At 43.1% G+C, this 25,000-nt stretch overlaps 1 protein-coding gene and 1 long non-coding RNA gene across 6 annotated transcripts in view; one reads left to right on the top strand and one right to left on the bottom strand.

Annotated features, from left to right (window-relative positions):
• JAK3 (Janus kinase 3) overlaps nucleotides 1-11,892 on the top strand; it is a 39,268-nt gene extending 27,376 nt beyond the window's left edge. For 3 of the 4 annotated variants that reach the window (XM_074302261.1, XM_074302240.1, XM_074302248.1), the window contains exons 16-25: nucleotides 102-234; nucleotides 435-586; nucleotides 1,589-1,739; nucleotides 2,784-2,923; nucleotides 3,918-4,107; nucleotides 6,108-6,232; nucleotides 6,577-6,749; nucleotides 8,931-9,048; nucleotides 10,496-10,606; nucleotides 10,810-11,892. In XM_074302261.1, coding sequence (XP_074158362.1) covers nucleotides 102-234; nucleotides 435-586; nucleotides 1,589-1,739; nucleotides 2,784-2,923; nucleotides 3,918-4,107; nucleotides 6,108-6,232; nucleotides 6,577-6,749; nucleotides 8,931-9,048; nucleotides 10,496-10,606; nucleotides 10,810-10,917 — 1,401 coding nt within the window. In that variant the 3' untranslated portion in view covers nucleotides 10,918-11,892. The remainder of the gene's footprint in view (nucleotides 1-101; nucleotides 235-434; nucleotides 587-1,588; nucleotides 1,740-2,783; nucleotides 2,924-3,917; nucleotides 4,108-6,107; nucleotides 6,233-6,576; nucleotides 6,750-8,930; nucleotides 9,049-10,495; nucleotides 10,607-10,809) is intronic. The other variant, XM_074302255.1, reaches the window with a different exon arrangement.
• Nucleotides 11,893-21,423: 9,531 nt separating this feature from the next.
• LOC141551891 (uncharacterized) overlaps nucleotides 21,424-25,000 on the bottom strand; it is a 5,028-nt gene continuing 1,451 nt past the window's right edge. Inside the window, exons 2-4 of one of the 2 annotated variants that reach the window (XR_012484994.1) lie at nucleotides 24,073-24,224; nucleotides 21,870-22,231; nucleotides 21,424-21,582 (exon numbers count right to left, since the gene is read on the bottom strand). This is a non-coding gene — a long non-coding RNA (uncharacterized LOC141551891). Of the gene's footprint in view, nucleotides 22,232-24,072; nucleotides 24,225-25,000 lie in introns of both variants that reach the window. The other variant, XR_012484993.1, reaches the window with a different exon arrangement.

Genomic DNA, 25,000 nt, shown 5'->3' with positions numbered 1-25,000 from the left:
CCCATCCCCTGCCCAGCTTTAATTTCCAGCTGTGGGTAGCTACCTGATGGAGGGGACCCTCCCCTACCTATTTTCTGTTGGGGTCATTGCCTCCCATCCAGGAAGACAAAGGCATCATCCATGGCAACATCTCCTCCAAGAAGGTCCTCCTAGCGAGAGAGGGGGCTGGGGGAAGCCCTCCCTTCATCAAACTCAGTGATCCTGGGGTCAGTCCCACTGTGCTGACCAAAGAGAGTAAGTGTGAAGGAGGGGACTGTCTGGCCCTGGAACCTGATTTCCCCCAGCTCTTTTCCTCCCGGTGTGCCTTCTGGGAGTTAGGGACGTTCATTCGGAGGTGGGGGGTGAGGGTGGACAATGGCTGACCCCCCCAAATCAGGAGGGCCAGGGGACTGGAGGCAGCACTCAACAACGTTGCTGTGGTCCTTCCCGCTTAGTGCTCACTGACCGGATCCCCTGGGTGGCCCCTGAGTGTCTGTGGGATGCCAAGCTGCTGAGCCTGGAGTCTGACAAGTGGAGCTTTGGGGCAACACTCTGGGAGATATTCAGTGGGGGCACCATGCCCCTAAGTACCCTAGAGCCTGCCAAGGTGAGGACTGGGAGGCCCTGTCATTGTTGGGTTCTCGGGTATTGGACAAATATCTTCCCTTCCACCCCCCCTGCCTCAGTTTCCCCTTATTTAAAATGAGAAAAGTAGGTTTGAAGACACCTCTGAAATCCCTCTCAATCCTCCCAAAGGTGTTTTAATATCCATTATCTTGTGCTTTTAGGTCCCTCCCAGCTCTGATAGCCAATTATAGCTCCACAATAAAGCAGACAGAAAAACAAATGAAATAGTCCTTGCCTCTAAGGAGCTTATCTTTCATCGAGGAAGACAACATGTAGATAATTAGATTTAAAAATTACAAAGTTCCTAATTAGAGTAGTTAGAAAAATGAGTTGCTAAGATCTGACACGAGCTGGATGATCCTGAGCAAGTCATTTCATATTTGCCTGCCTCAGTTTCCTCAACTGTAAAATGAAGGTAATAATATCTCCTCGCGGGGATGTTGTGAGGATCAATAATATTTGTAAAGCACAGTGTTTGGCATATAGTAAATGCTTTAATAAATGCTCGTTCCCTTCCCCTTCCTCTTGCCTAATTTCATTCTAAGGATTCTTTCCTATACTTTATGTTCTAACTTCTGTCCCAGCTCTTACACTTTATGTCTTAAGGTCCTTTCCAGCTTTAATTCTTGATTTAAGGACCCTCCCAACTTTGACATTATGTGTTCCAAGAGCCCCACCCCAGCTCTGACATCCTGGGTTCTAAGAGCCCCCACCCAAGTCCGACATTCTATGTTCTCCCAGCCCTCCCACTTCTGAAATTCTGTTTTCAGGGCTCCCTCCAGTTCAAAATCCAGGGTTTTAAGAGTCTTCTCAGCTGTGATATTCTGCAGCGTAAACATTCTCTTAGCTCTGATACTCCATGTTCCCTTCTCTGACATTCCTTCTCTAATCTAAGGTTATCTCTTCTCCTCACCTTCCTAAAATGATAACTTCAGGCTGAAGGCCCTGAAGGTCCTGTCTCATGCCTCTCTTCCACCTTCAGAAACTCCAGTTCTACAAAGAGAAGCAGCAGCTGCCAGCCCTAAAATGGACAGAGCTAGCCACCCTGATCGGCCAGTGCATGGAGTACACCCCCCACTTGCGGCCCTCCTTCCGAGCTATCATCCGGGATCTCAACAGCCTCATCACCTCAGGTATTTCATAGGGAGCTGTTCGTCAGCACAGGCCTCAGGATGGGAGGGGACACACGGAAAGCATCCGGTCCTGATACATGTGTGAATCACCTGTATCGTGCGTCAGGCCCTGCGCTAGACAAGCTATCAAGGAAGCAGCCTCTCCCCACTGGATGGGTTCTGAAAGTGAACTCAACACCTGGGAAGTGGGAGTAGCAAGAGAGTTTTGTAGGACTTACAGAAATCTAAAGATGGGCCTTCCTTATTTTGGATCCCAGGCTCCAGTTTAGCCTCTGTGCTTACTGGTACTGAGATACTGGGCCTAGCCAGGGGAATCAGAGTCCCCAAAGTTTCTACCAAACCAAAAAGACTTCAAACACGGGCCCAGAGATTTACCATCTAGGCAGCCACCGCATAAGGAAAGACCTAACTAAAAGTAGAGGCTCACGGAAGGAAACAAGCATTTACTAAGCACTTGCTGTGTGCCGGGCACACCCCAGTCATGTCTGGGACTTTGTAGCAATGCAAGAAGATCACTTCCTCAGGCACTGGAGGGTGACCGTTCAGGTGATGCAGGAAGGATCCCCTACAGGAGATCTTATAGCCTTCAAGTTTTCAACAACTGGCTCCCGGTGGGGTTGGAGTCCAGAACTGGGGCTCAAGTTCTGCTCTGTTACCTCTCCTGGGAGATCTCAAAGTCCATTGACCTTCGGGACCTGATTTTTTCTCTACGGGTCCTTTCAGCTCAAAATGCCTCAACCCTGTAAAGTGGAACCAGGGCAGGGAAGTCAAAGGGAGGCAGATTGGACTCAGTTTAAGAAACTCTGACTCACAGGAGGTATGAGTTTCCCATGGGCAAAAGGACACCAAGCAGAGGTTGAATGATCACTTGTTGGGACTGACATAGAAGGAAACTTTCCACTTCAGGTTAGGACTGGGATAGGCGATGCTGAGATCTTTCCCAGCTCTGAGGTTCTGAGTAAAATGATATAAAAGCATTTTTACAGTGTTTTGCAATTCTTTAGACAGCATATAAATGAGTTAATCACGCTATCATTTTGCTAGATTACGAGCTCCTCTCAGATCTCTCACCCAGCGCAGTGGCGGCTCGGGATGGACTCTGGAGCAGTACTCACCTGATGGCTGGTCAGGACCCCACCCTCTTTGAGGAGAGACACCTTAAATATATCTCCCTGCTGGGCAAGGTGAGGGACCATATGGAATAGAAAAGGGGAGGTAAGGGGCAGCTGGGTGGTACAGTGCACCAGCCCTGAGGTGCTGGCGGGAGGACCCGAGTTCAAGTGTTAACTTCTGGGCTGGGTGACCCTGGGAAAGTCACATAACCCCAATTACCTCGGCAAATAGAAAAGAAAAAGGGAGGTGAAGGACCCAGGATTACTTTTAGTGATGTCTGACTTAGACTGTGCTCTGCCTCCCTGGTTAGGCTCTTCCCCATCCCTCCAGCTGCTGTTTCTTGGGCAGTGATCCATCCCAATGGTACCTAATGCCTCCTGCTTATGTGTCCTGTACTGAAACCTCTACGGGTTATCTCCCTGAACTAACTTCAATTGTAGCACAAGAGACTCAGCTGAAGGTTCAAGGTTCAAGATTCTCTTTGGACAGAAGTTAATAGTTTAATATAAAGGTTAAATACTTCTGTAGTTTGAGGACTTGAGTTCAAGTCTGAAGTTGGGTGTGTCAATCTCCCTTGCCTCAGTTTCCTTAACTGTAAAAAAGTAATGGGGTGGGATCATGATCTCGAAGTGATCTCGAAAGCCTCTCCCACTTCTAGAACTTTGACCTTATGAATCCTTAGTTAGATTGTAAGCCTCTGGAGAGCAGGGACAGTTTTCTTTTTGTTTGCATCCCCAGCATTTAACATATTGGAAATACTTAAGCCCTTTCTTTCTTTCATCTAAACTATAAGATCTAAACCAGTCCTCAAACTTTTTAAATGGGGGCCGGTTCCCTGTCCCTCAGGCCGGACTAGATTAAAAACAAAAGCTCACACTCTGTGTCCGCCCTCAGCCCTTTTGCCATAACCGGTGGGCCTCATAAACGCCCTCAGAGGCCGCATCTGGCCCTCTGGCCCTCGGGCTGTAGTTTAGAAAATGTTTTGTTTTGTTTTTTCTTTATTTCTCTACCACAGTATCTACGCATTGTTGGCATTTAATAAATGTTGGTTGATCTGAACCCTAGGGCAACTTTGGCAGTGTGGAGTTGTGCCGCTACGACCCACTGGGAGATAACACTGGGGCACTAGTGGCCGTCAAGCAGCTACAGAATAGTGGTCCCCAGCAGCTGCGGGACTTCCAACGGGAGGTGCAGATTCTGAAAGCTTTACACAGTGACTTCATAGTCAAATACCGAGGCGTATGCTACGGTCCAGGTGAGTCCTGCCTCAGAGAGGGAAAGGGCATCACATCCAGATGTGGAGTTAGAAGGGATCTCTGGCTATTCATTTTTTAAATTTTATTTTATTTTGAAAAAAAAAAAACAGAATAGGAAAAAAAGAAAAATAGAAAAGGAATACAAAACAAAAGAGACAATTCTGCTCCATAACTTTCTTTGCTATTATTTAACCTTCCTCCACTCCATGGATCCCTTCCTTGTCTTCTTCCCTGATCCTTTGCTTCCCCAAATCATCCCTGCTCCCTTATTTCTTTCTTTTTTTTTTAATAGCTTTTTATTGACAGTACCTATGCATGGGTAATTTTTCAACATTATCCTTGCACTCACTTTTGTTCCGACTTTTCCCTTCCCTCCCTCCAATCCCTCTCCTAGAGAGCAGGCAGACTTATATCTTATATATACAATATATGTGTACATATTTATACAGCTCTCTTGTTGCACAAGAAAAATCAGATTTAAAAAGGTAAAAATAACCTGGGAGGAAAAACAAAATGCAAGCAAACAACAACTGAAAGAGTGCAAATGTTATGTTGTGGTCCACACTCATTTCCCAGAGTTCTTTCACTGGGTGTAGCTGGTTCTGTTCATTACAGATCAATTGGAACTGAATTAGATCCTCTCATTGCTGAAGATTGGCTTTTCTTTTTTTTTTTTTTTTTTTTTGAGGCTGGGGTTAAGTGACTTGCCCAGGGTCACACAGCTAGGAAGTGTTAAGTGTCTGAGACCAGATTTGAACTCGGGTCCTCCTGAATTCAGGGCTGGTGCTCCATCCACTGCGCCCCCTAGCTGCCCCTGGCTATTCATTTTTAAAATAAAGAACTAGAGACCCAGAGAAGGGAAAGGATCTCTTCTCCCTCAAGTCACCTGACCCCTAATCAATATATTACACTTGTCCGGGCTGGAGCTCCTAGCTGCTACAGCTGTTCAGGAGAAGTTGGCCGCCCACTTCTCAGAAGGCTCACCCAGGGAAGAGCAGATGGCTCAGTCTATTCAGATTATTTTAACAGCCCTTTTGTGATATGCCTGCTGTGTGTCAGGGCACTGCGCTAGCCATTAGAGCTACAAAGATAATAATGAAATAAGCCCAGCCCTCCAGAAGCTTATATTACCCTGGGGGTAGGGTAGGAGGGAGAGATGCAAAATATACACAAATAAGGAAATCTCTATAAAAATAAAGCCAAAGTAATTTCTATGGGCAAGAAGCATTAACAAGTGCAGGGTCCGGATAGGAGGAAGTATTAACTTATGGTGAGTCTTGAAGGGAGAGAGGGATGCCAAGAGGCAGAAGTGAAGAAGGTGAGCATTCCAGGCATGGGGATACAGCTGAGGCAAAGGCATAGAGGTAGGATATGGGAGGTTATGGAGAGAAAATAGCAAATGGCCCAATTTGGCTAGAGTAATGTGAGGAGGAAATAAATGGATTATCAGCTTGGAATGATAGGCAGTTTGGAGGGAGTTATTTAGTACATCGTTTATAAAGGAAGAGAAATCTGGAATCAGGAAAAGCTTTCTGTAGGAAAGGACAGTTGGTAGGAGATTGGAGGAGGTTCAGATTCTAAGGAGCAGAGGTCAGGAGAGAAGCAGCTATTCAAGCAGCCCTGGCTGGACCTGAGTTCAAAGGTGACCTATACTATACTTCCTAATTGTGTGACTCTGGGCAAGTCACTTAATCCCGATAGACTTGAAAAAAAAATTAATTTTTAAAACGCTGAGTTTAGGGAGGGGTTGTATTTAGCTTCACATAGCCAGTGAATGTTAGCACCTAGATTCAAACCCCAGGTTTGTGCTTTCTCACTCTCATCCCACTCTGTGCTACTTATTGATCTCCAAAACCCTTTCCATCTCCTGATTCTGAGGTTCTCACATTCTCTGACGTTGGAGTTCTCCAAGGGAGCCGGAGGAAGCAGGATAACGAGGAGTGGGATAGATAGAGAGGTAGATAGATAGGATTGATGAGCAGCTGTTGTTCCCACCCAGGCCGACAGAGTCTGCGCCTCGTTATGGAATACCTCCCCAATGGCTGCCTCCGGGATTACCTGCAGCGTCACCGGGCCCACCTAGACCCCTGTTTCCTCCTCCTCTATGCTTCCCAGATTTGCAAGGTTCCATGGGGCAGAGGGCCTGGGAGGAGGGTCTGTGGAGACAGGACCAGATAGATCTCTGGGTACAGAATGGTTCCCATCTTCCTTGAGTCAGTTGGGCCTGTGCTGAATGCCAAGTCAGCAGACAGAACTGAGAAGGATCACTCAGGAATATGGTGCTCCTTCTCCAGAACATGCTTGCAGGCCTTGACTGGTGGGTCTTGGGAAAAGATCAGGATTCTACCTGGGTAAAGAAATCATGATCTGTATAAGGGTCACAGACAGGCTCTAAAAATTTGGGGTCAGGGCCAGGGGGTAATCAAATCAGCACTGAGGTCCTCTCTGACCTTCTGTCCTCTTTCTAGGGGATGGAGTACCTGGGATCTCAGCGATATGTTCACAGGGACTTAGCCAACAGGAACATCTTGGTGGAGAGTGAGAGCCACGTAAAGATCGGAGACTTTGGCCTAGCTAAACTTCTTCCCCAGGACAAAGAATACTACGTGGTCAGAGAGCCTGGCCAGAGCCCCATCTTCTGGTAGGTGCATGGGCCTCCAGTGCCACCTTGTTCCCAGTCTGTTCTTCCCACTGTTCTATCCCTGGTGAGCCTTTAGAAGGAGAGTGTGTGTGTGTGTGTGTGTGTGTGTGTGTATTCACTCTATATTTCTGTCTCTTTACACATACATTTCTCTTCCTCTCTTTCTTTCTGTCCCATTGGCCTTTCTCCAGAAGGAAGAAATAATCACACAAAACAACAAACATCTCCTACTATGTGTCATAAAGCCCTGAGCTCTGAACTGGACCCTTGTCCTTAGGGGGCTCCCAGTCTCCTAGGGACATCCAACATCAATACACAGCTTTTAATTCATTAGGCAATTTGTTTACTTAGTCCCAGATGCTAAACTAGAATTGTGAACTAGAGAGGCAGAAACAACTGGGCTCTGAGCCTGGACCGTCATTTGAGCAGGCTCTCGGAAGGAGGAAGCAGTGGAATTGTGCTTTAAAGAATGGAGTTCACAGAGGGGAACAATAATTATAGTAAGAATAGTGACCAAGATGTAGATAGTACTTCTAGATTGGCAAATATAATCTCATTTGATCCTCACAATGTCTCTGGAAGGGTGGGTCATTATCAGCCCCATTTTCAGGTGGGGAAGTTGAGCTTAAAGGTAGTTAAATGGCTTATGTAGGATCACACCACTAGTAAGTGACCAAGGCTAAATTTCAACCCTGACTATAAGTCCAGCCTTCTGTTTACTGGGCCACCTACGAGTGATAGCAGTCAGGGAACGAGGAAAGCCTGGACCAAGGTACAGAGGCAGAGAAATCAATTTGTCTGGAGCACAAAGTGAGTGGGATGGAGTAATAGGAGATGGGTCTGGAAAAAGGATTATAGATTTAGCACCAGACAGCGCCTCCGAGGTCACCCGATCTTCTCACTTTACAGCCGACAAAATTCCAGCCCGGACAGGTGGTGATTTGCCCAGGTGGAAGGGTCAGGATTTGACCCCAGCTGCTTCTAACCCCAAACTCAGCCCTCCGTAGTAAACTTCCTGAGGGGGCTTGTAGAACACCTTCTAGGACCAAATGGAAGGTTTCTATCTTTACTCCGGAGGCAATAGGGAGCTTTGGAAGATTTTTGACCTAAAGAGGGACATGATTCTAGGTGAAGGAGGGGAAGGGAGATCCACCTCTGGAAGGAGGTGACAGCATTACTTCAGGGAGATAGTAATGAGGACCTGACCTAGGGGACTAATCTTGGAAAGCGAGAGGAAGTAGGTAAAAGTGGCTTCTGATAGGATGTGGTTATGGATCCCTTGGATAGAGGCAGTGAACCCAGCCCTCTCCGAAGTGGAGAAAGTATGAAGAACAGGCAGGGGCTGATAATGGTTGCAATCTAGGACCTGGGGTCTTCAAAGCAGATTTTAGACCACCTATGGAGGTGGAAGGTAGTGGCAAGAATAAGAGAAAAAGAAGGGGAGCATTTGATTGTAGGGAGTTGATTAGGTGGGATAGTTCTGTTGAACAGCTTCAAGGACCCAGATGAGATTATAATTAATATATGTATATATAATATATAGTTATATATTATAATAATTACATAATATATAATTAATAACCTAGCATTAAGATGATTATAATAAGTCACATAGCTTTAAGGTTTACAAAATGAACAGCTCTATTATGGGAGTGAGCTACATCTGATTCTCTTCATTTTCCATCTTTTTGTCTCCTACATCCCTTTCCTTGTCCATCAGACCCCCTCCTTTTCTCTTTTCTCGGCTTCCTTTGCAGACCCTTACCTAGAATTTTTTTTTTTTTTTTTTTGGCTGAGGCAATGGGGGTTAAGTGACTTGCCCAGGGTCACACAGCCAGGAAGTGTTAAGTATCTGAGGTCAGATTTGAACTCAGGTCCTCCTGACTTCAGGGCTGGGCTCTATCCACTGCACTACCCAGCTGCCCCTCTATCAGTTTTATACTCGGAGTAAATGGTGTCTGAATTTATGAATTAACTCATCTGTCATAGGGGACACTGTGTGGATACAGAGTTCCAAAGTTGTCAGAAGAGGAAGAAGTATGTTCTGGAATGAACAGGAGAGGGAATCTATCCTGGAGTAGCACTATAAAATTGTGCACCCTGAGACAGAGCCCTAGTGTCCCTCCCACTCTTACAATCCTGTTCTTCCCTTCTCTCTCCCTTTTCTTTCTGCCTGACTAGGTATGCTCCAGAATCCTTATCAGACAACATTTTCTCCAGGGAGTCTGATGTGTGGAGTTTTGGTGTGGTCCTCTATGAGCTTTATACATACAGTGACAAAACCCACAGCCCTTCAGAGGTGAGTACCTTTCCTCCTTCCCCGTCCCATCCCTGCCGAGCTGAGAGACTCTCTACATATGAGACTATCTGCCTCCATCTTGTCTTTCCTCCACCCTGCCGCAATCCTTCCCCCTTGTATTTCTTTCTGTTCGTTCCCTGTGGCCCGTTGGCACTGCCCACTAGTCTGTCTTCCTTCTCAGTTCAGATGATGGAGAGAGATGCTGGTAGAAGGTCCCTTCTGTGCTTTTTGACTCCAGGGCCCTTCATAAAACCATCACCTCCTTGGACTTCATCTTTCTTAAGTATAAAGTGAGGGCTGGAGTAAAATGTTCACAGCATCCCTTCCAGAACCCATGATCCCATGACCCGGCTCTGGATCCCTGTCTTTAGAGGGGCCATAGTCACTATGCTTCTGTTTCCTTGGACGCTACTTACTTTCTGTGGGGTGCTTGGGAATCACAAGGCTATAGATCTGGAAAGAACCTTAGGGGCCAATTCGTCCAACCCCCTCACTACACAGAAGCCTAGGTTCAGACATCTCCTCTAACACATGCTAGCTGGGGGACCCTGGGCAAGGGCCCCAAGAAACTCTCCAATTCTCAGTCACAGAACAGTTGCTGCTCTGCCTCTTGATAGGATTCCTCAGGAGTTCCCTGCACCAAGAAATCCCAAGTCTGAAAAAGAAAAAAATGTGTGTGTGTATGAGATGTTTACACATGCATACCTATATGTATGTATATATATGAAACATTTTCAAAATGTTTTTTAAAAGCATACCCCTGCACTATAGGAATCTCCAAGATCGCTTTCAGGTGAAAATCTAAATCTAAATAAGATCCTGTCCTGGCCGTCACAGATTTCTTGGCCTTGTTGGAAATGTGACTCGAGCAACAATCACTCTGATCCAAATGTGAATAGGAGCATGAAAGAGGGGTAGGATGAGGGGATCAGAGAAGGCTTCTTGAAGGGAATGACTCTGGACTTTAGAGGGTGCCCTCTAGTGATTGTCACCTAGTGGTGAAAGGTAAGGGACAGGGAGGGAGGCCATCTTCTTGGTCAGCCCTCCTCAGCTGGCTTGGAAAACCTTTGGCAGTCCCTCATTTCCCCCCAGAAGTCTTAGCACTGTCCCGGGCCCTGCACCCTGGCTCCCTACCCCACAATCATAAAGTGGCTTGGATTCTAAGGCAAGGAGAGGATTGTGTCCTGCCAGAGACACGCCAGATTAGGATGTCTCCAGCTAAAAGCTTGTTCGGTGGGATTGGTTTGGGCTTGTTTACCCACCTCAGGGCCAGCCTGGGCTTTTTTCTGACTTCAGTTGCTAAGAAGGTGCCGACCTATATTTCTACAGTGGGGAGAACTGATAGATGCTCACCACGTGTGAGATCTTCCCCCCTCTCCCTGATGGATGTTGCCCCATCTCTCTGGGTTGTCTCTCCCCTGAATGTCTCCTTCTCTCGCCCCACCAGGAGTTTTTCCGAATGATGGCTTGTGACCGTTCTATGCCCATCCTCTGCCACCTCCTGGAACTGCTCACAGAGGGCAAGAGGCTGCCCACTCCTCCTGGCTGCCCAGGAGAGGTAAGCTAATATCCCCTTCTCCCCTATCAAAGGCCTGTGCTGGAGGAGCTGAGAAAGTATAAAGACCAGCTCAGGTATTATCTCACCGGTGAGAGGAGACCCCCCTCCTCGAGAGAAAGTCTGGGGAGGAGCTGGGGCTAGGGATAAGCCCTCTTGGGGAGGTCTGTCTATAAACCTAAACCCAGTCTCTTCTACCCATCCAGGTTAGAGAGATCATGAGGAACTGCTGGGCCTACAACCCCAAGGAGCGACCCTCCTTCTGTGCCCTGGGCCCCCGACTTGATGCTTTGTGGGCTGGGCGAAGAGGGTAGCAGCTGGTGGAGGGAGGAGCATTGGAGAAAAATCCTCCACTTAGGAATTGTAGGGCCTGGGTTCAAATCCTGATTTTGTTATAAATTTAGCATATCTTGAGTAAGTCTTTTCCCATTCTCTTAAACTCCATTTCTCCGCTGGTCAAGAGGACCCTAAAAATTCTTATCTCTTTGAAGTTAAATAATCTTAAGAAGAGAAAGACTCCCTTCCCTCTTTCCCTTTCATCTTGCTGAAGGGCAAGACTGATTGTTTCTCACTGCCAAATGACAAAAATGGGTTCAGGGGAACCAAAGATGGGCCACCCAAGCTCAGCAATGTGGCTCCTTGTTGGAGAAATTCCACTCTCTACTGGACCTGAAAAGAGGCAAGAGGGGAGCTCTGTTTGTAGTATCTGGGTCCCATCCTACCCCACCTGCCTGCTAACAGGGCACTGCCACTCCCAAGCTCAGTTTCCTGAAGTAGCTTTGTCACTTTGGAGACTGAAATAAAATTTAACTAGAAGACAGAATTACTGAATTGCAGAGGGTGGGTCTGCTTTGGAAACGTTCCGATTCTGCCCACATGGGTCTGGCTCATCAGCCCTCCTCACTTACTTGGGCTAACCTCTTGTTGATTGGCGACTGTGCGTCTCCAGAGAATTTCCCACCAGTCCTGCTTGCCTTAAATACATCTAACGTCCTCTAGGCCCCCAGTGACATTCCAGTCACAAGGGGGGATCTCGTAGCTTGCTCAGTATCCAAGCTGTTTCAAAGAGAGACAGTGAGCTCCCTGTGGATGCAGGTGTCTTAACTGACTGACAGATGATGATGATGTGTCAGCTGTTTTCAAGGTAATTCTTCCTGTTGGATTAAGTGACCTCTAAAGTGTCTCTGAGACTTGTAAGATTGATGAACACTTACTCAAAGTTTATAGAAGCATTCTTTTCTTTTTGTGGGTGTGTTCTATTTTTAATAAAGCTTTTTTATTTTCAAAACACATTTCCACCCCTGCGAAACCCTGTGTTCCAATTTTTTTTCCTCCTCCCTTCCCCTCACCCTCTCCCCTAGATGGCAAGCAATCCAATCTATGTAAACATGGACAAATCTTTCATACATATTCCCACCATTATCGTGCTGCACAAGGAAAATCAGATCTAAAAGAAAAAAAGAGAAAAAACAAAATGCACACACGCAACAACAAAAAGAGTGAGAACGTTATTTGTGATCCACGATCCTCTCTCTGGGTGCAGCCGGCTCTCCCCGTCACAAGCCATGGGAACGGGAGGCCCCTCGCCATGTAACAGGACCTTGGGGAGGTGGGTGAAGGTGGGAATGACCAGGCCTGGGAGTCCGGAAGCTTGGACTTCAGTCCCAGCTCTGTTTATTCACTCTCCTTGTGATGTTCAGCAAGCTAGCTCCCCTTCCTATTGTTGCTCCCAGAACATTCCTGGACTTTGCACAAGCTGTATCTCCTGCCCACAATGCCCCTTTCCCGCTGTTTCCTCCTAACAAGCTTCCATCTTTGCCCTGCCTACCTCACAAGGAAATGGTGGGGCCTTAGAGAGAGAAGGATCGGCGCCATAGTGAGATCTGGAAAGAGGGAGGGTCTCATTCCCCAGTCCTGCCGGTGGTCCCCAGGGGTGACCTCGTGTCTCCCGTGTGAGAGCACTGTCTCCTGGATGAGCTCCCCCCAGGGGAGGAAGTGCCCTCCTCTCCTCCCCCCTCCCAGGGTCCGATGACAGGAGATACTAAACAAACATCCCCGAGCCCCGAACAGGTCAGACCAGAGCTGCTCCGAGACCAGCGAGCATTGTGAAGGGATAAAGCCCTTTGAGAAGAAAAGCTCAAGACATTTCAAAAGGCTTTCTTTACTTTGGAGGGAGCCGCAGATGAAATTTCAATGACTAATACTAAGCGAAAGGCCCCGGAGGGATGGACGGCAGTGTGGAAGCTCTTCCCGCGTCGGTGCGGCTCCGAACCTCGGACACATCCCTTCTCGGGCCGCTTTCGCTGCTTCGATGAGCCACCCTAGAACACGGGGAGGAATGGGAGGGAGCCCGGGGAGAACAGGCACTCTCTGGGTTCTCGGGTTCCTCCCGTGTGCGGGACAACGCCCGGGGAGGCAGCGGGGGAAGCGAAAGAGAGCCAGGCGGAGGACTTCTTCATTTAACATTTGTTTGTTTCACATGTCGTTTACAAAATCATCTCAGCGAAACGACTTCCAGGTAGTCCCTGGAATTTGTTGTAGCTTCTCCCACAGCCACAAAAATGCCGACGGACAACAAGGGCCGATGTTCAACCCCGACTCCGGGCAGGAGACGGTGCTCAGCGTGGGAGACGCGGAGTGAAAAATGATAGCCCCGGTATCCATCTGTCAGCCAGCAAACGTGCGTTAGAGGCCCGCCATTTGCCAGGCAACGTGCTAAGTAGGCTCCGTGGGTCGTAGAGACACCTGAAAGAAAAACTCACGAACAAACAACTAGTCAACAGATTTTTTAAATTTTTTTTGCAATGCAAGGGAGATGCACCCAGAGGTACAAACTCACCTCGATTTTCCTATAGGGTCTCCTTTCGGTCAATAGTCCCTGGCACTTTAAAAAAAATTTTTTTTAATTAATTTAATTAGTTTAAATTAAATTAAATTAATTTAATTAGTTTAAATTAAATTAATTAAATTAAATTAAATTAAAATTTTAAATGAAAGCTTTTTATTTTTCAAAACATATATGTGGACAATTCTTCAACATTAGCCCTTAAAAAACCCTGTGTTCCAATCCCCCCCTTCTCCCACGCCCTCCTCTAGATGGCAAGTAGTCCAATATATGTTAAACATGGTAGAAATATATGTTAAATCTAATATATGTATATATTTATACAATTATCATGCCTCACACACAAAAAAAAGAGAAGCAAAAGAAAATGTAAGCGAACAACAACAAAAAGAGTGAGAATTCTGTGTTGTTTTCCACATTCTGTTGCCATGATTCTCTCTCTGGGTGTAACTGATTCTCTTCATCACTGAACAATTGGAACTGATTTGGTTCATCTCATTGTTGAAGATGGCCACATCCATCAGAATTGATTATCATATAGTATTGTTGAAATATACAACGATCTCCTGGTCCTGCTTATTTCACTCAGCATCAGTTCATGTCAGTCTCTCCAGGCCTCTCTGAAATCAGCTTGCTGATCATTTCTTTTTCTTTTCTTTTCTTTTTTTTTTTTTTTTTTTTTTTTTTTTTTATTTACCAGATATTTGCATGGGTAATTTTACAACATTGACAATTGCCAAACCTTTTGTTCCAACTTTTCCCCTCCCCCAGATGGCAGGTGGACCAATACATGTTAAATATGTTAGAGTATAAATTAAATACAATATATGTATACATGACCAAACAGTTGTTTTGCTGAACAAAAAGAATTGGACTTTGAAATAGTTACAATTCTGCTGGTCATTTCTTATAGAACAATAATATTCCATAACAGTCATATACCACAATGTAGTCAGCCATTCTCCAACTGATGGGCATCCACTCAGTTTCCAGTTTCTGGCCCCTACAAAGAGGGCTGCCACACACATTCTTGCACATACACATCCCTTTCCCTTTAAAATCTCTTTGGGATACAAACCCAGTAGAGACACTGCTGGGTCAAAGGGTATGCACAGTTTGATAACTTTTTGAACATAGTTCCAAATTCCCTGGCACTTATTCAAAAATCAGTAAACGTTTATTAAGGGGCAGGTACTGCGCTAGGTGCTAGAATGCAAAAAGAAGCAAAAGACAGATCTTGCTCTCAAAGAGCTTATAGTTTTAGTGTCTACTATTTATTAGGATCTAAAAGCTGGAAAAAGAAAGGCAAAGAGTACAGGCACTCAAAGAGCTTACAGTCTAATGGAAGACAATATGCAAACAACTATTTGCAGAGGAATTCTGGACAGGCTAATTTGGAAATAAATAGTCATAGCTGTTGTCCTTTCTTTCCAAAATGACATCACTAAGTCAGAATCGAGTTACAATCTGCCTGACTTTGGCTAATCAGACCAATACGAGCTTGGACTGCTCTGCCACAGGTCAGATAGAAATTATGCATATGAATGTCTGGGATAGCTTCTCTAATTTTTCGTGCTTCATGTTTCCTTTGAGCGAATTCAATTCTGCTTTGCTCATAGAGTGCAGCACTTTTTCTGCTGAGGGCACACCATGCTGGGCAGTTCCATGGCAGGGTATCCCATGTCATACAATTAAGTTCTTGAGAGAGACCTTGAGAGTGTTCTTGTATCATTTTTTTTTTCTGATCACCTCGTGAGAGTTTGCCCTATGTGAGTTCTCCATAAAATAATTTTTTTCCAAGTGTATATTTGACATTCAAACAATGTGGCTAGCCCAACACAGTTGTGCCCTGCTTGGAGGTGGGTGCTATTATTATCCCCATTTTACGAATAAGGAAACTGAGGCGGACAGAGATTTAAGTGGCTTGCCCAGGGTCACATAGCTAAGTTAGACTTAGGTTATCCAGACTCTAGTTCCAGAGTTCTATCCTCTGTGTCCCCAGTTGCAATTTTAAAACACCTACCCGCCCTTTTTGTAGTGGCCAGAAACTGGAAACTGAGTGGATGCCCATCAGTTGGAGAAGGGATGAATAAATTATGATTTATGAATGTTATGGAACATTATTATTCTGTAAGAAACAACCACAGGATGATTTCAGAAAGGCCAGAGAGGCCTGGAGAGACTCATATGAACTGAACCAGGAGATCATTGTCCACAGCAACAAGAAGATTTTATGATGATCAATTCTGATAGACGTGGCTCTCCTCAACAATGAGAGGATTCACCCAATTCCAATGGTTTAACGATGAAGAGAACCATCTACACCCAGAGAGAGGACTGTGGGAACTGAGTGTGGATCACAATATAGCATTCTCACTCTTTTGGTTGTTGTTCGCTTGCATTTTATTTTGTTTCTCATTTTTTTCCTTTTTGATTTGATTTTACTTGTGAGGCATGATAATTGTATAAATATGTATGCATATATTGGATTTAAAACTGAGTGGATGCCCATCAGTTGGAGAAGGGATGAATAAATTATGATTTATGAATGTTATGGAACATTATTATTCTGTAAGAAACAACCACAGGATGATTTCAGAAAGGCCAGAGAGGCCTGGAGAGACTCATATGAACTGAACCAGGAGATCATTGTCCACAGCAACAAGAAGATTTTATGATGATCAATTCTGATAGACGTGGCTCTCCTCAACAATGAGAGGATTCACCCAATTCCAATGGTTTAACGATGAAGAGAACCATCTACACCCAGAGAGAGGACTGTGGGAACTGAGTGTGGATCACAATATAGCATTCTCACTCTTTTGGTTGTTGTTCGCTTGCATTTTATTTTGTTTCTCATTTTTTTCCTTTTTGATTTGATTTTACTTGTGAGGCATGATAATTGTATAAATATGTATGCATATATTGGATTTAATATGGATTTAACATATATTTCTACCAAGCTTAGCATATGTTGGACTACTTGTCATCTAGGAAAGGTGCAAGGGAAGGGGGAGGGAATTAGAACACAAAGGTTTGCAAGAGCTAATGTTGAAGAATTGTTCATGCATGTGTTTTGAAAAATAAAATGCTTTAATAAAAAAGAAAGAAAGAAAGAAAGAAAGAAAGAAAGAAACCTGAACTTAACAGAAAATTTTTTAAAAATGGGAAAAAAATGGTATATGATAGGTGGTATATGATACAGACATTTTAAGCAAGATGTTAATGGCTTATAGTACAGACCATTGTTATTGTTTGTCCTTTGTTTTCAAAAAACATGACATCAGGGAAATGATGTGATTACATGCAAGTGAATTGAATTTTTAAGTGAGAGACTTAACCCACACTTTATTCTCCAGAGCCACTTGTGTCCAGTGGCCAGATATGGCCCAAGATGGAATGGGAAATTTGACCTTTTTTAAGTCTTTAACAGGTCTGTTTGCCTGAGAGGCAATGCCTAGCCACTGATTAAAGTTAGGTAAGAATTGAATCAGAGATATGAAAATTATTGTTGAAGGGAATGACATGGATCAAGAAGCAAAGAAAGGAGAACAAGATAGGCAGGGGGTGAACTAATAGTCAGGAGTCAAGAAAACAGAGAGAGGAGAAAGTATTCAATAAGAGAAGTCAACTATTATAGAGCGATCAAATAGTACAGGCAATTAACTACACAAGGAAATATCTATTCAAAGTGAACACAGGATATATTGTGAACATTATAAGACATTTTGCTGGTTTAACAAACCTCTGATTTCTTTTTTCTTTTCTTTTCTTCCTTCCTTCCTTCCTTCCTTCCTTCCTTCCTTCCTTCCTTCCTTCCTTCCTTCCTTCCTTCCTTCCTTCCTTCCTTCCTTCCTTCCTTCCTTCCTTCCTTTCTTTCTTGTTTTTTTTTTTTTCTTTCTCTGAGGCTGGGGTTAAGTGACTTGCCCAGGGTCACACAGCTAGGAAGTGTTAAGTGTCTGAGATCACATTTGAACTCAGGTCCTCCTGAATTCAGGGCTGGAGCTTTATCTTCTGCACCACCTAGCTGTCCCCATTGATTGCTTAAAACCAAGATGGAATTACTTGGGTTTGAAGGTAGATATATTCAGCTTTAGGATAAAAAGTTAAGTTTGAAACCACACTTGCTCTGGAGGATCTTCCATTCTATAGGAGTGTCATTATATTCAAAGGAACACCAAAAAAATATGAACACACAAAGTAAATTGAAGGTACTTAAGACAGCATGTTGTAGTGAACTCTATTTACAAGAGGCAAAGGAGACTGGCATAAAAAGATCTGGGTTCAAATTCCACCTCAGACACTCAGCATTTCTGTAACTCTCTGCAACTCATCTCATCTCGGTGCCTCAGTTTCTTCATCTGTAATATGAGAAAGGAAGACTTGTTTTGCCTCATTCCCTGTATAAGGTTTTGAATGCCAAATAAAAGAATCTATATTTGATCTAGAATGTAACAAAGAATCACTGAAATTTATTGAGTAAAGGAAGATTATAATAAGATTTGTGTTTTAGGAAAATATCTGTGGCAGATGGATTGAAGACGGAAGGAGACTAGACCTGGATTGTGTCCCCATGAGGACAGAGAAGAGAGAAAGTACTAAATATTCTTGCATAGGAATGAGTAAGAGTAAGGAGTTGAGCATGACACTGAGGTAGCAAACCTGAATGACTGGAAAGATGGCAGGGTTTTCTCAACAAATAATGAAGATCAGAAGAAGGGAGATTTTGGAGGGAAAGAGAATGAATTCTGTTTTGGATACGTTGAATTGTGGATGCTTTTCTATCATCCAGTTTGAAATGCCTAGTGGGCAGTTGGTGAGGTGGTTCAGTTTAGGTATACACACACCTGGGAGTTGTCTTGGAAGTTGATAATTAAAATCATGGGACTTGATGAGGTCCAAGTGAGAAAGCATAGAAGAGGAGAAAAAAATAGCATTTATACAATCCCTTAAAGTTTGCAGAAAACTTTACAAATATGATTTCATTTGACCTCATAACTCTTCGAGGTAGGTACTATCTTTATCCCCATTTTTACAGTTGAGGAAACTGATGCAGGCAGAGGTTAAGTGACTTGCCCAGGGTCAAAATGATAATTAGACGGTGTGATATGGATAAAGATCCAGAAAAAACAAAAACAAAACACTGAGAAAAAGCTGCCAGACAATGAAAAAAGGAGAAATTATTTAGGCAGAAGAATTCAGAAGGAAATTATTATTGTCAGATGAAGCAGAGTGGTCAAAATGGATGAGAATATTTATAGCAATTCTCTTTGTAGTCGAAATTGTAGGGATGCCTATCAGTTGGGAAATGGCTGAATAAGTTGTGGTATGTGATTGTGGTGGAACTGGTATGCTGTAAGAAATAATGAGTTTCTCCTCCCCCCCCCCAAAAAAAAAAAAAAAAAAAAAGAAAGAAAAGAAAAGAAATAGTGAGCTTGGTGACTTTTTTTTTAAAGAGCAAATTTGCATGAAAAATTAAGAGTGAAATGAATAGAACCAAGAAAATGTTGTACAAAATAATAACAAAATGCTTTTAAGAACTTTGAGTGACTAAGTCATTTTGACTATTTATAAATGCCCAAATAAACTACAAAGGATACATGAAAGAAGATGATATTTGCATCCAGAAAAAAACAACTATTGAATAGAAGCATGTATAGACTAATTTTATGTATATGCATATCCATTTCTAGGATGAGGAAAGGATAGAAACAAGAGGGAAAAAGAAATGTACATGGCAAGTGTATTATACATTTTAGAGGAATTGCAAATTGTACATAGTAGCTTTGCAGTTTCATTTGTGATTTTTAAAATTTTTACTTTTATAGAAATACTTGTTTATATTATAAATTAAAAGTAAAATACATTTTTAATGGGATAAGAACTGAAGAAAGGCCACTAGAATGGGAAAGTAAGTGATTATTTAAATCTATAGGAAAGTTAGACCTTGCATACACAGATTTTTTTTTGTGCTGAAACTTTTGTAATTATTTAACAGATCATTAACTTCCCACCACAAAAATATCTTTAAAACTAGAGTTCCTTCTTTCTTCCATATTGTGGGTAGTGTGTGGAACATATGCTAAAGGAATTGATCTTTCTCTCTTTTTTAAAATAAGTCTTTATTTCCCTTCAGTTACATCTAAAATCATTTTTTAACACCCATTTTTTAAAAATTGAGTTCCAAATTTTCTCTCTCCCTTCCTGAGACCATGAGCAATTTGTATTATAGATTAAATACACATTCAATCATGTAAAACATACTACCATATTAGTTAAAAAAAGACACAGACCCAAAGGGAAAAAGAAAAAAATATGAAAAAGTTACAGAAAAAGAAAAGTAGTGTGCTTTAGTCTTTATTCAGATAACAGCAGTTCTTTCTCTGGAGGTGGATAGCATTTTTCATCATGAGTCCTTTGAAATTGGAGCATTATATTGTTGAGAATGGCTAAGTCATTCACAGTACCATACAATTTTGCTATTGCTGTATACAATGTTCTCTTGGTTCTTTTCACTTCACTTTACATCAATTCATATACTTCTTCCCAAGAAACAATCTCTTTCAAAAAATAACATGGCTAATAGTGAACATTTTTTTAATTTCTTTTATTTTTTTTTCTGAGTCTGGGGTTAAGTGACTTGCCCAGGGTCACACAGCTAGAAAGTGTTAAGTGTCTGAGAGCAGATTTGAACTCAGGTCCTCCTGACTTCAGGGCTGATGCTCTATCCACTGTACCACCTAGCTACCCCATTTTTTTAATTTCTAAAGGCAAAATGTCAATCTATGTATTCTATTAAATTAATATTAAATTAAATTATTCTATTACATTATTATTAAATTAAATCTATGTATTCTACAGAGCACAATTATGGTTTGGATTTATAACAGAACTTCTGGTGATATCTGACCTTTTGGAAAGCCAGGGGGTGTAGTAGATATCCATGGGTTCAGGAACTTCTCTGGTTTCTCTATTTTCACCTCTTGCCTAGTCCTAGGGGGATCCAGACAATTAAGGATCACAGATTTTCCCAAGGTTACATAGCAAGTAAGTGTCTGAGGCCAGATTTGAACTCAGGTTCTCTCCAATGAACCACCTAACCACTCCTCCTGTCTGGTCTTGAGGAAGAAATTTGGACTAATTCGTTTGGTTTTTTTTTAATTTTGTTTATTTATACATTTTATTTTTTTAATTTAAAATTTATTGTAAATATATATTTACAAAACATAATTTTTCAACATTGACCATTTCAAACTTTCTGTTCCAAATTTTCCCCTCTTCCCCTCATCCTTTCCCTAGATGGCAGGCAGAATTTAGACTAATTTGAAGTAAGGATCTGGAAATTCTATGGTGTCAAATACTATGTGACATGTACATATGGCCAATATCCTAATGGAGGTCAAAGGGAAAAATGAGACTAACTTTACAAGAAATGACCCAGGAACATGAGCTTCAGAAGACAAGAGATAGTGGTACCCCTGTAGAAAGAGTCCTTAGGAATCAGGAGAGCTGGGTTCCACTTTTCTTGCTCACTCTTTTGAATGTAAAATGCTAAACAGCTCAACATATTTAATAAGCATTTATTAAATGCCTTTTATTTGCAAGGGATAGTCCCAACCATTCACAAATGAATGATAAAGCATTTATTAGCACTTACTATGTTCTGAATGAGGTGCTAAGTATGGGGGATACAAATAGAAAATCAGAGAGTCGCATTTCGAGTGGAAGGTCAATATTGGAGGTGATGGTATTTTACTTTCCCAAATACATGTAAAGATAGATTTCAACATTCATGTCTGTAAGATTTTGTATTGCAGATTTTTTTCCCTTCTTTCTTTATTTCCCTTCTCCCTGAAGCAGCAAGCAATCTAATACAGGTTGAACATGTGCAATCCTCTTAAACATATTTCCACATTTGTCATGTTGCGCAAGAAAAATAAACCAAAAGGGAAAAAAATAAGAAAAAACAAACAAAAAAGGTGAAATACTATACTTTAATCCACATTCAGATTCCAGAGTTCTCCCTCTAGTTGCAGATGGCATTTTCCATCTCAATCAATTATTTCTGAGAAAAGCAAAGTCTATTATAGTTGACTGTTTTGTTGTTACTGTGTACCACGTTCTCTTGTTTCTGCTAAAAAAAAAAATGATGATTCACTCAGCATCAGTTCATGTAAGTTTTTTCCAGGCTTTTCTGAAATCATCCTGCTCATAATTTCTTATAGAACGATAATATTTCATTACCCTCATATACCATAACTTATTCAACCATTCCCCAATTGATGGACATCCACTCAATTTCCCGTTCCTTGCCATCACAAAAAGAGCAGCATCCTTCTTGGCTTCCCAGCATCCTTTTCTTTCCTCACCTCTCATGACTGATCTCTCTTATTCTATAACAAAACACGTTTCATACATTACCTCATTGATCCACTGGGCAACAACTCAATGAGATGAGGAAATTGAAGCAGAAAGAATTAAGGGTCACACAAATAATAAGAGGTGTAGAGATTTGGACTCAGCTTTTTCTGATCTGGGCCTGGCGCTCTATCCCCTGAGCCACCTGTCTGCCCATAAGAAAAGAAGGTTCTTCTCCTTCCTGTGTGACATATTTTCCAGGCTCTTTTGCTGAAATCTCATCATATATGTTCCCCACTCTTGTTTTTAGCTCTCTCTGGGAGCTCTACCCCAGAAAATCTCTCCAAACACTTTTTCTTGATAGATTCACCAACTCCCCTGGGTTCAAGTATGATCTCGATATAGATGACATCCCGATATCCATCCTGAAAGGAAGCAAGGAAGTAATTAGTGACTAGTAGATAAGAAAGTTGGCCTTGGAGGTAGAAACCCTGGGTCCAAATCTTTTCTCTGACCCATAGCTGGGTCAGACTGGGTGACCCCAGACAAATTACTGAATCTCGGTGCTCTAGGCCAGTGGTGCCAAATCAAATAGAAACAGTACCTACTGGCTACTTATTGACTTATACTTACTGCATTTTCATTTATTTTATCATCTATTTTGACATTTATTCTGCTTGCTCAGCTGCCACACCTATTCATTCATTAATTCATTCATTTGTCCGTTTATTTATTTACTTTTTATTTATGTCAAGTATTTTTCAGCTACATTTCTTTTTTCTTTTTTTAAACTATATTTCAGTCTGGTTCTAGCTTCACTCAGGAGTGTAGGGCACCATGTTTGATATCTCTGTTCTAGGCAATAATAGCCTATAATATAATAGTCCATAACAATATTCTGGTCTATAAATTGGAGAGAAAGTGAAATGGTAGAGAGAATTTCCTTACCTGCAAGTTCCCTATATAAGTTAAATACCCGAAAATGCTCAAAATCTGCCCTCAATGCCCCAAGGAAGGGGATAGAGGGGTGATAGGGCTGATAGAGGCCCTCCCTGAGGGAAAAGTCCCAGGGCAAAGCAGAGGCTGAGGCCTGGACCTCCAACTTCCATCTAGGCTGCCTGAGCCTCAAGCTGGGCCCTTCTCCTGGCTGTCCCTCCTCCTCTCCTCCCGGCTTGGCCAGCTTCCTGCAAGTCCCAGCCAGTCCCACCTTGCACCAGAAGCCTTTCCAGTCCCCAGTCTCAAAGCTTTAGTGACATCACCTACTTCATGACAACTCCAAGAAAAAAGCCATCAATGACTTGATGCCCTCTGAGGTTGCCTCCAATTTATCCTATTTGAACAGAGCTCTTCCCACCTGGCCACACCCACTGTAGACTGAGTTTCGAGGGCGAAGACTGTTTTTGCCTTTCCTTATGTACCAGTGTTGTAGCCGGTGCCCAAACACAAGTAGGCACATACAAGTGTCTGTTGATTGGTGGCCTGGCAGCAACATTAAGGTCGCTTTGCAGGAGTCCTGGGGATCGATCGGGAGGGGGCTTCTGTTTCCCCTCATTTGCCTTTCTTCTCATCTTCCCCCCTCCAGTAACCAGATACAGCTGGGAGATCTGACTTGTGAAAGGACAAAGTTCCAAGGGGAAGGCTAGGAGACTTGGGAGCTGGGGGAAAGCAGGGGCTACTATGGGGCTAGGGAGAGAAGGGGCCCTGAGAAGGACCCTGATGGAGGGGGAGGACCAGGGCCAGGGATAAGGGGCCCCCTTCTGCCCAGCGTTCTTGCTCTCCCACTTTGTGGAGGGCACATGTTCCCTGGCCTTCAGCGTTATCAGTGGGTGTCAGGGCCAGCTATGGACCACATTCTGGATCTCAGCAGGGGAGGTTCAGGAATACTGCCTATCCCCCTCCCCAGAGGCCCTTGCTCCCTAATAGCACCCATCTGCTAGTCACCCAGGTGGGACAATGGGTGAATCACAGGTGTGGGGAGAGAGCCAGGAACCTCCCCCACCCCAGTTAACTACAGCTGGTGACAGTCTCTCTAGCTAAATTCTTCCCTAGCTGAAACTAAATTTCCTTCCCCCACACCCCAAGGGCTCCCAAGCCGTCACTGCGCAGTTATCTCTTTCTGTTTACCTTGGCCAGACAAAGATTACTCATTTTGCAATGGTCACCCAGAGAACATGATATGATCTCTTCCCTTTTTTTAAGGGGGTTGAAGAAGTTCAAGGCCATATCTCTCCTTCACCAGCCCCCTCAACCTTTCCAGTGTTCTTACATAGTTGGTGTTCCATCATGTTGTGACCCCATTTGGGATTTTCTTGGCAGAGACAGGGGGTAGTTTGCCATTTCCTTCTCCAGCTCATTTTACAGACCAGGAAACTGAGGCAAACACGGTGAAGTGATTTGATCAATTTTGTCAATAAAAAGCTATAATTAAAAAATAGAAATAATAAATAAATAAATATAAAATAAAATAAAAATCCTGTCCTTAGCCAGAAGCCTTTTTTGATCTTTCACAATGCCATTGCCTTTCCTTTGTTAATTCTCTCCAGTTTATCCTCTATATATTTTATTTGAAAGTACTTGTTTATGGGTTGCTTCTCCCCTGCACCCTATTATGATGAGACCCTTAAAGTCAAGACCTGTTTTTTGCCTTTCTTTATATCCCCAGTGCTTAGCAATGAGCCTGGCACACAGTAGGTGCCCAATAAATGCTTGTGGCCCTTACAACTTAACTCTTGCTGTTACTAGATCTCTCGGATGATAACAGGATAACTTTATTTCACTTGTATTCTTTCCTCAGAAATCCCTGATCTCCAGGTCCCACCATTACATACACACTGGCAGACTTGCCTTGGGTTCAAATCTAGCCTCAGACTAGCTGTGTGACCCTGGGCAAATCATTTAATCTTTGTTTGCTTCATTTTACTCATCTGTAAAATAGTAACACTTGCATGGGAGGAGGAAGGAGATGTTGTGAGGATTCTTTAATAACTATAAAAGGTATAAAAGGTGCTTAGCTCAAGGTCTAGTGCATAGCAGGTAATTTATAAATGCTCATTCTCGTTTCTTTCCTGTACACCGGGCCTTCAGGACAGCAAAGTGAAGTAATACTTACTTCCTCAATGATTCTCCATCCGATTCCCTGAAAACATCTTTTTCAACTTTCTAGTTTCCTTTATTCTACCTTCTAGTTTATTTTC

Source organism: Sminthopsis crassicaudata, chromosome 1 (genome assembly GCF_048593235.1).
Source record: "Sminthopsis crassicaudata isolate SCR6 chromosome 1, ASM4859323v1, whole genome shotgun sequence".
In the NCBI taxonomy this organism is placed as follows: Eukaryota; Metazoa; Chordata; class Mammalia; order Dasyuromorphia; family Dasyuridae; genus Sminthopsis; species Sminthopsis crassicaudata.
This window is presented reverse-complemented; position numbering and strand designations above follow the sequence as displayed.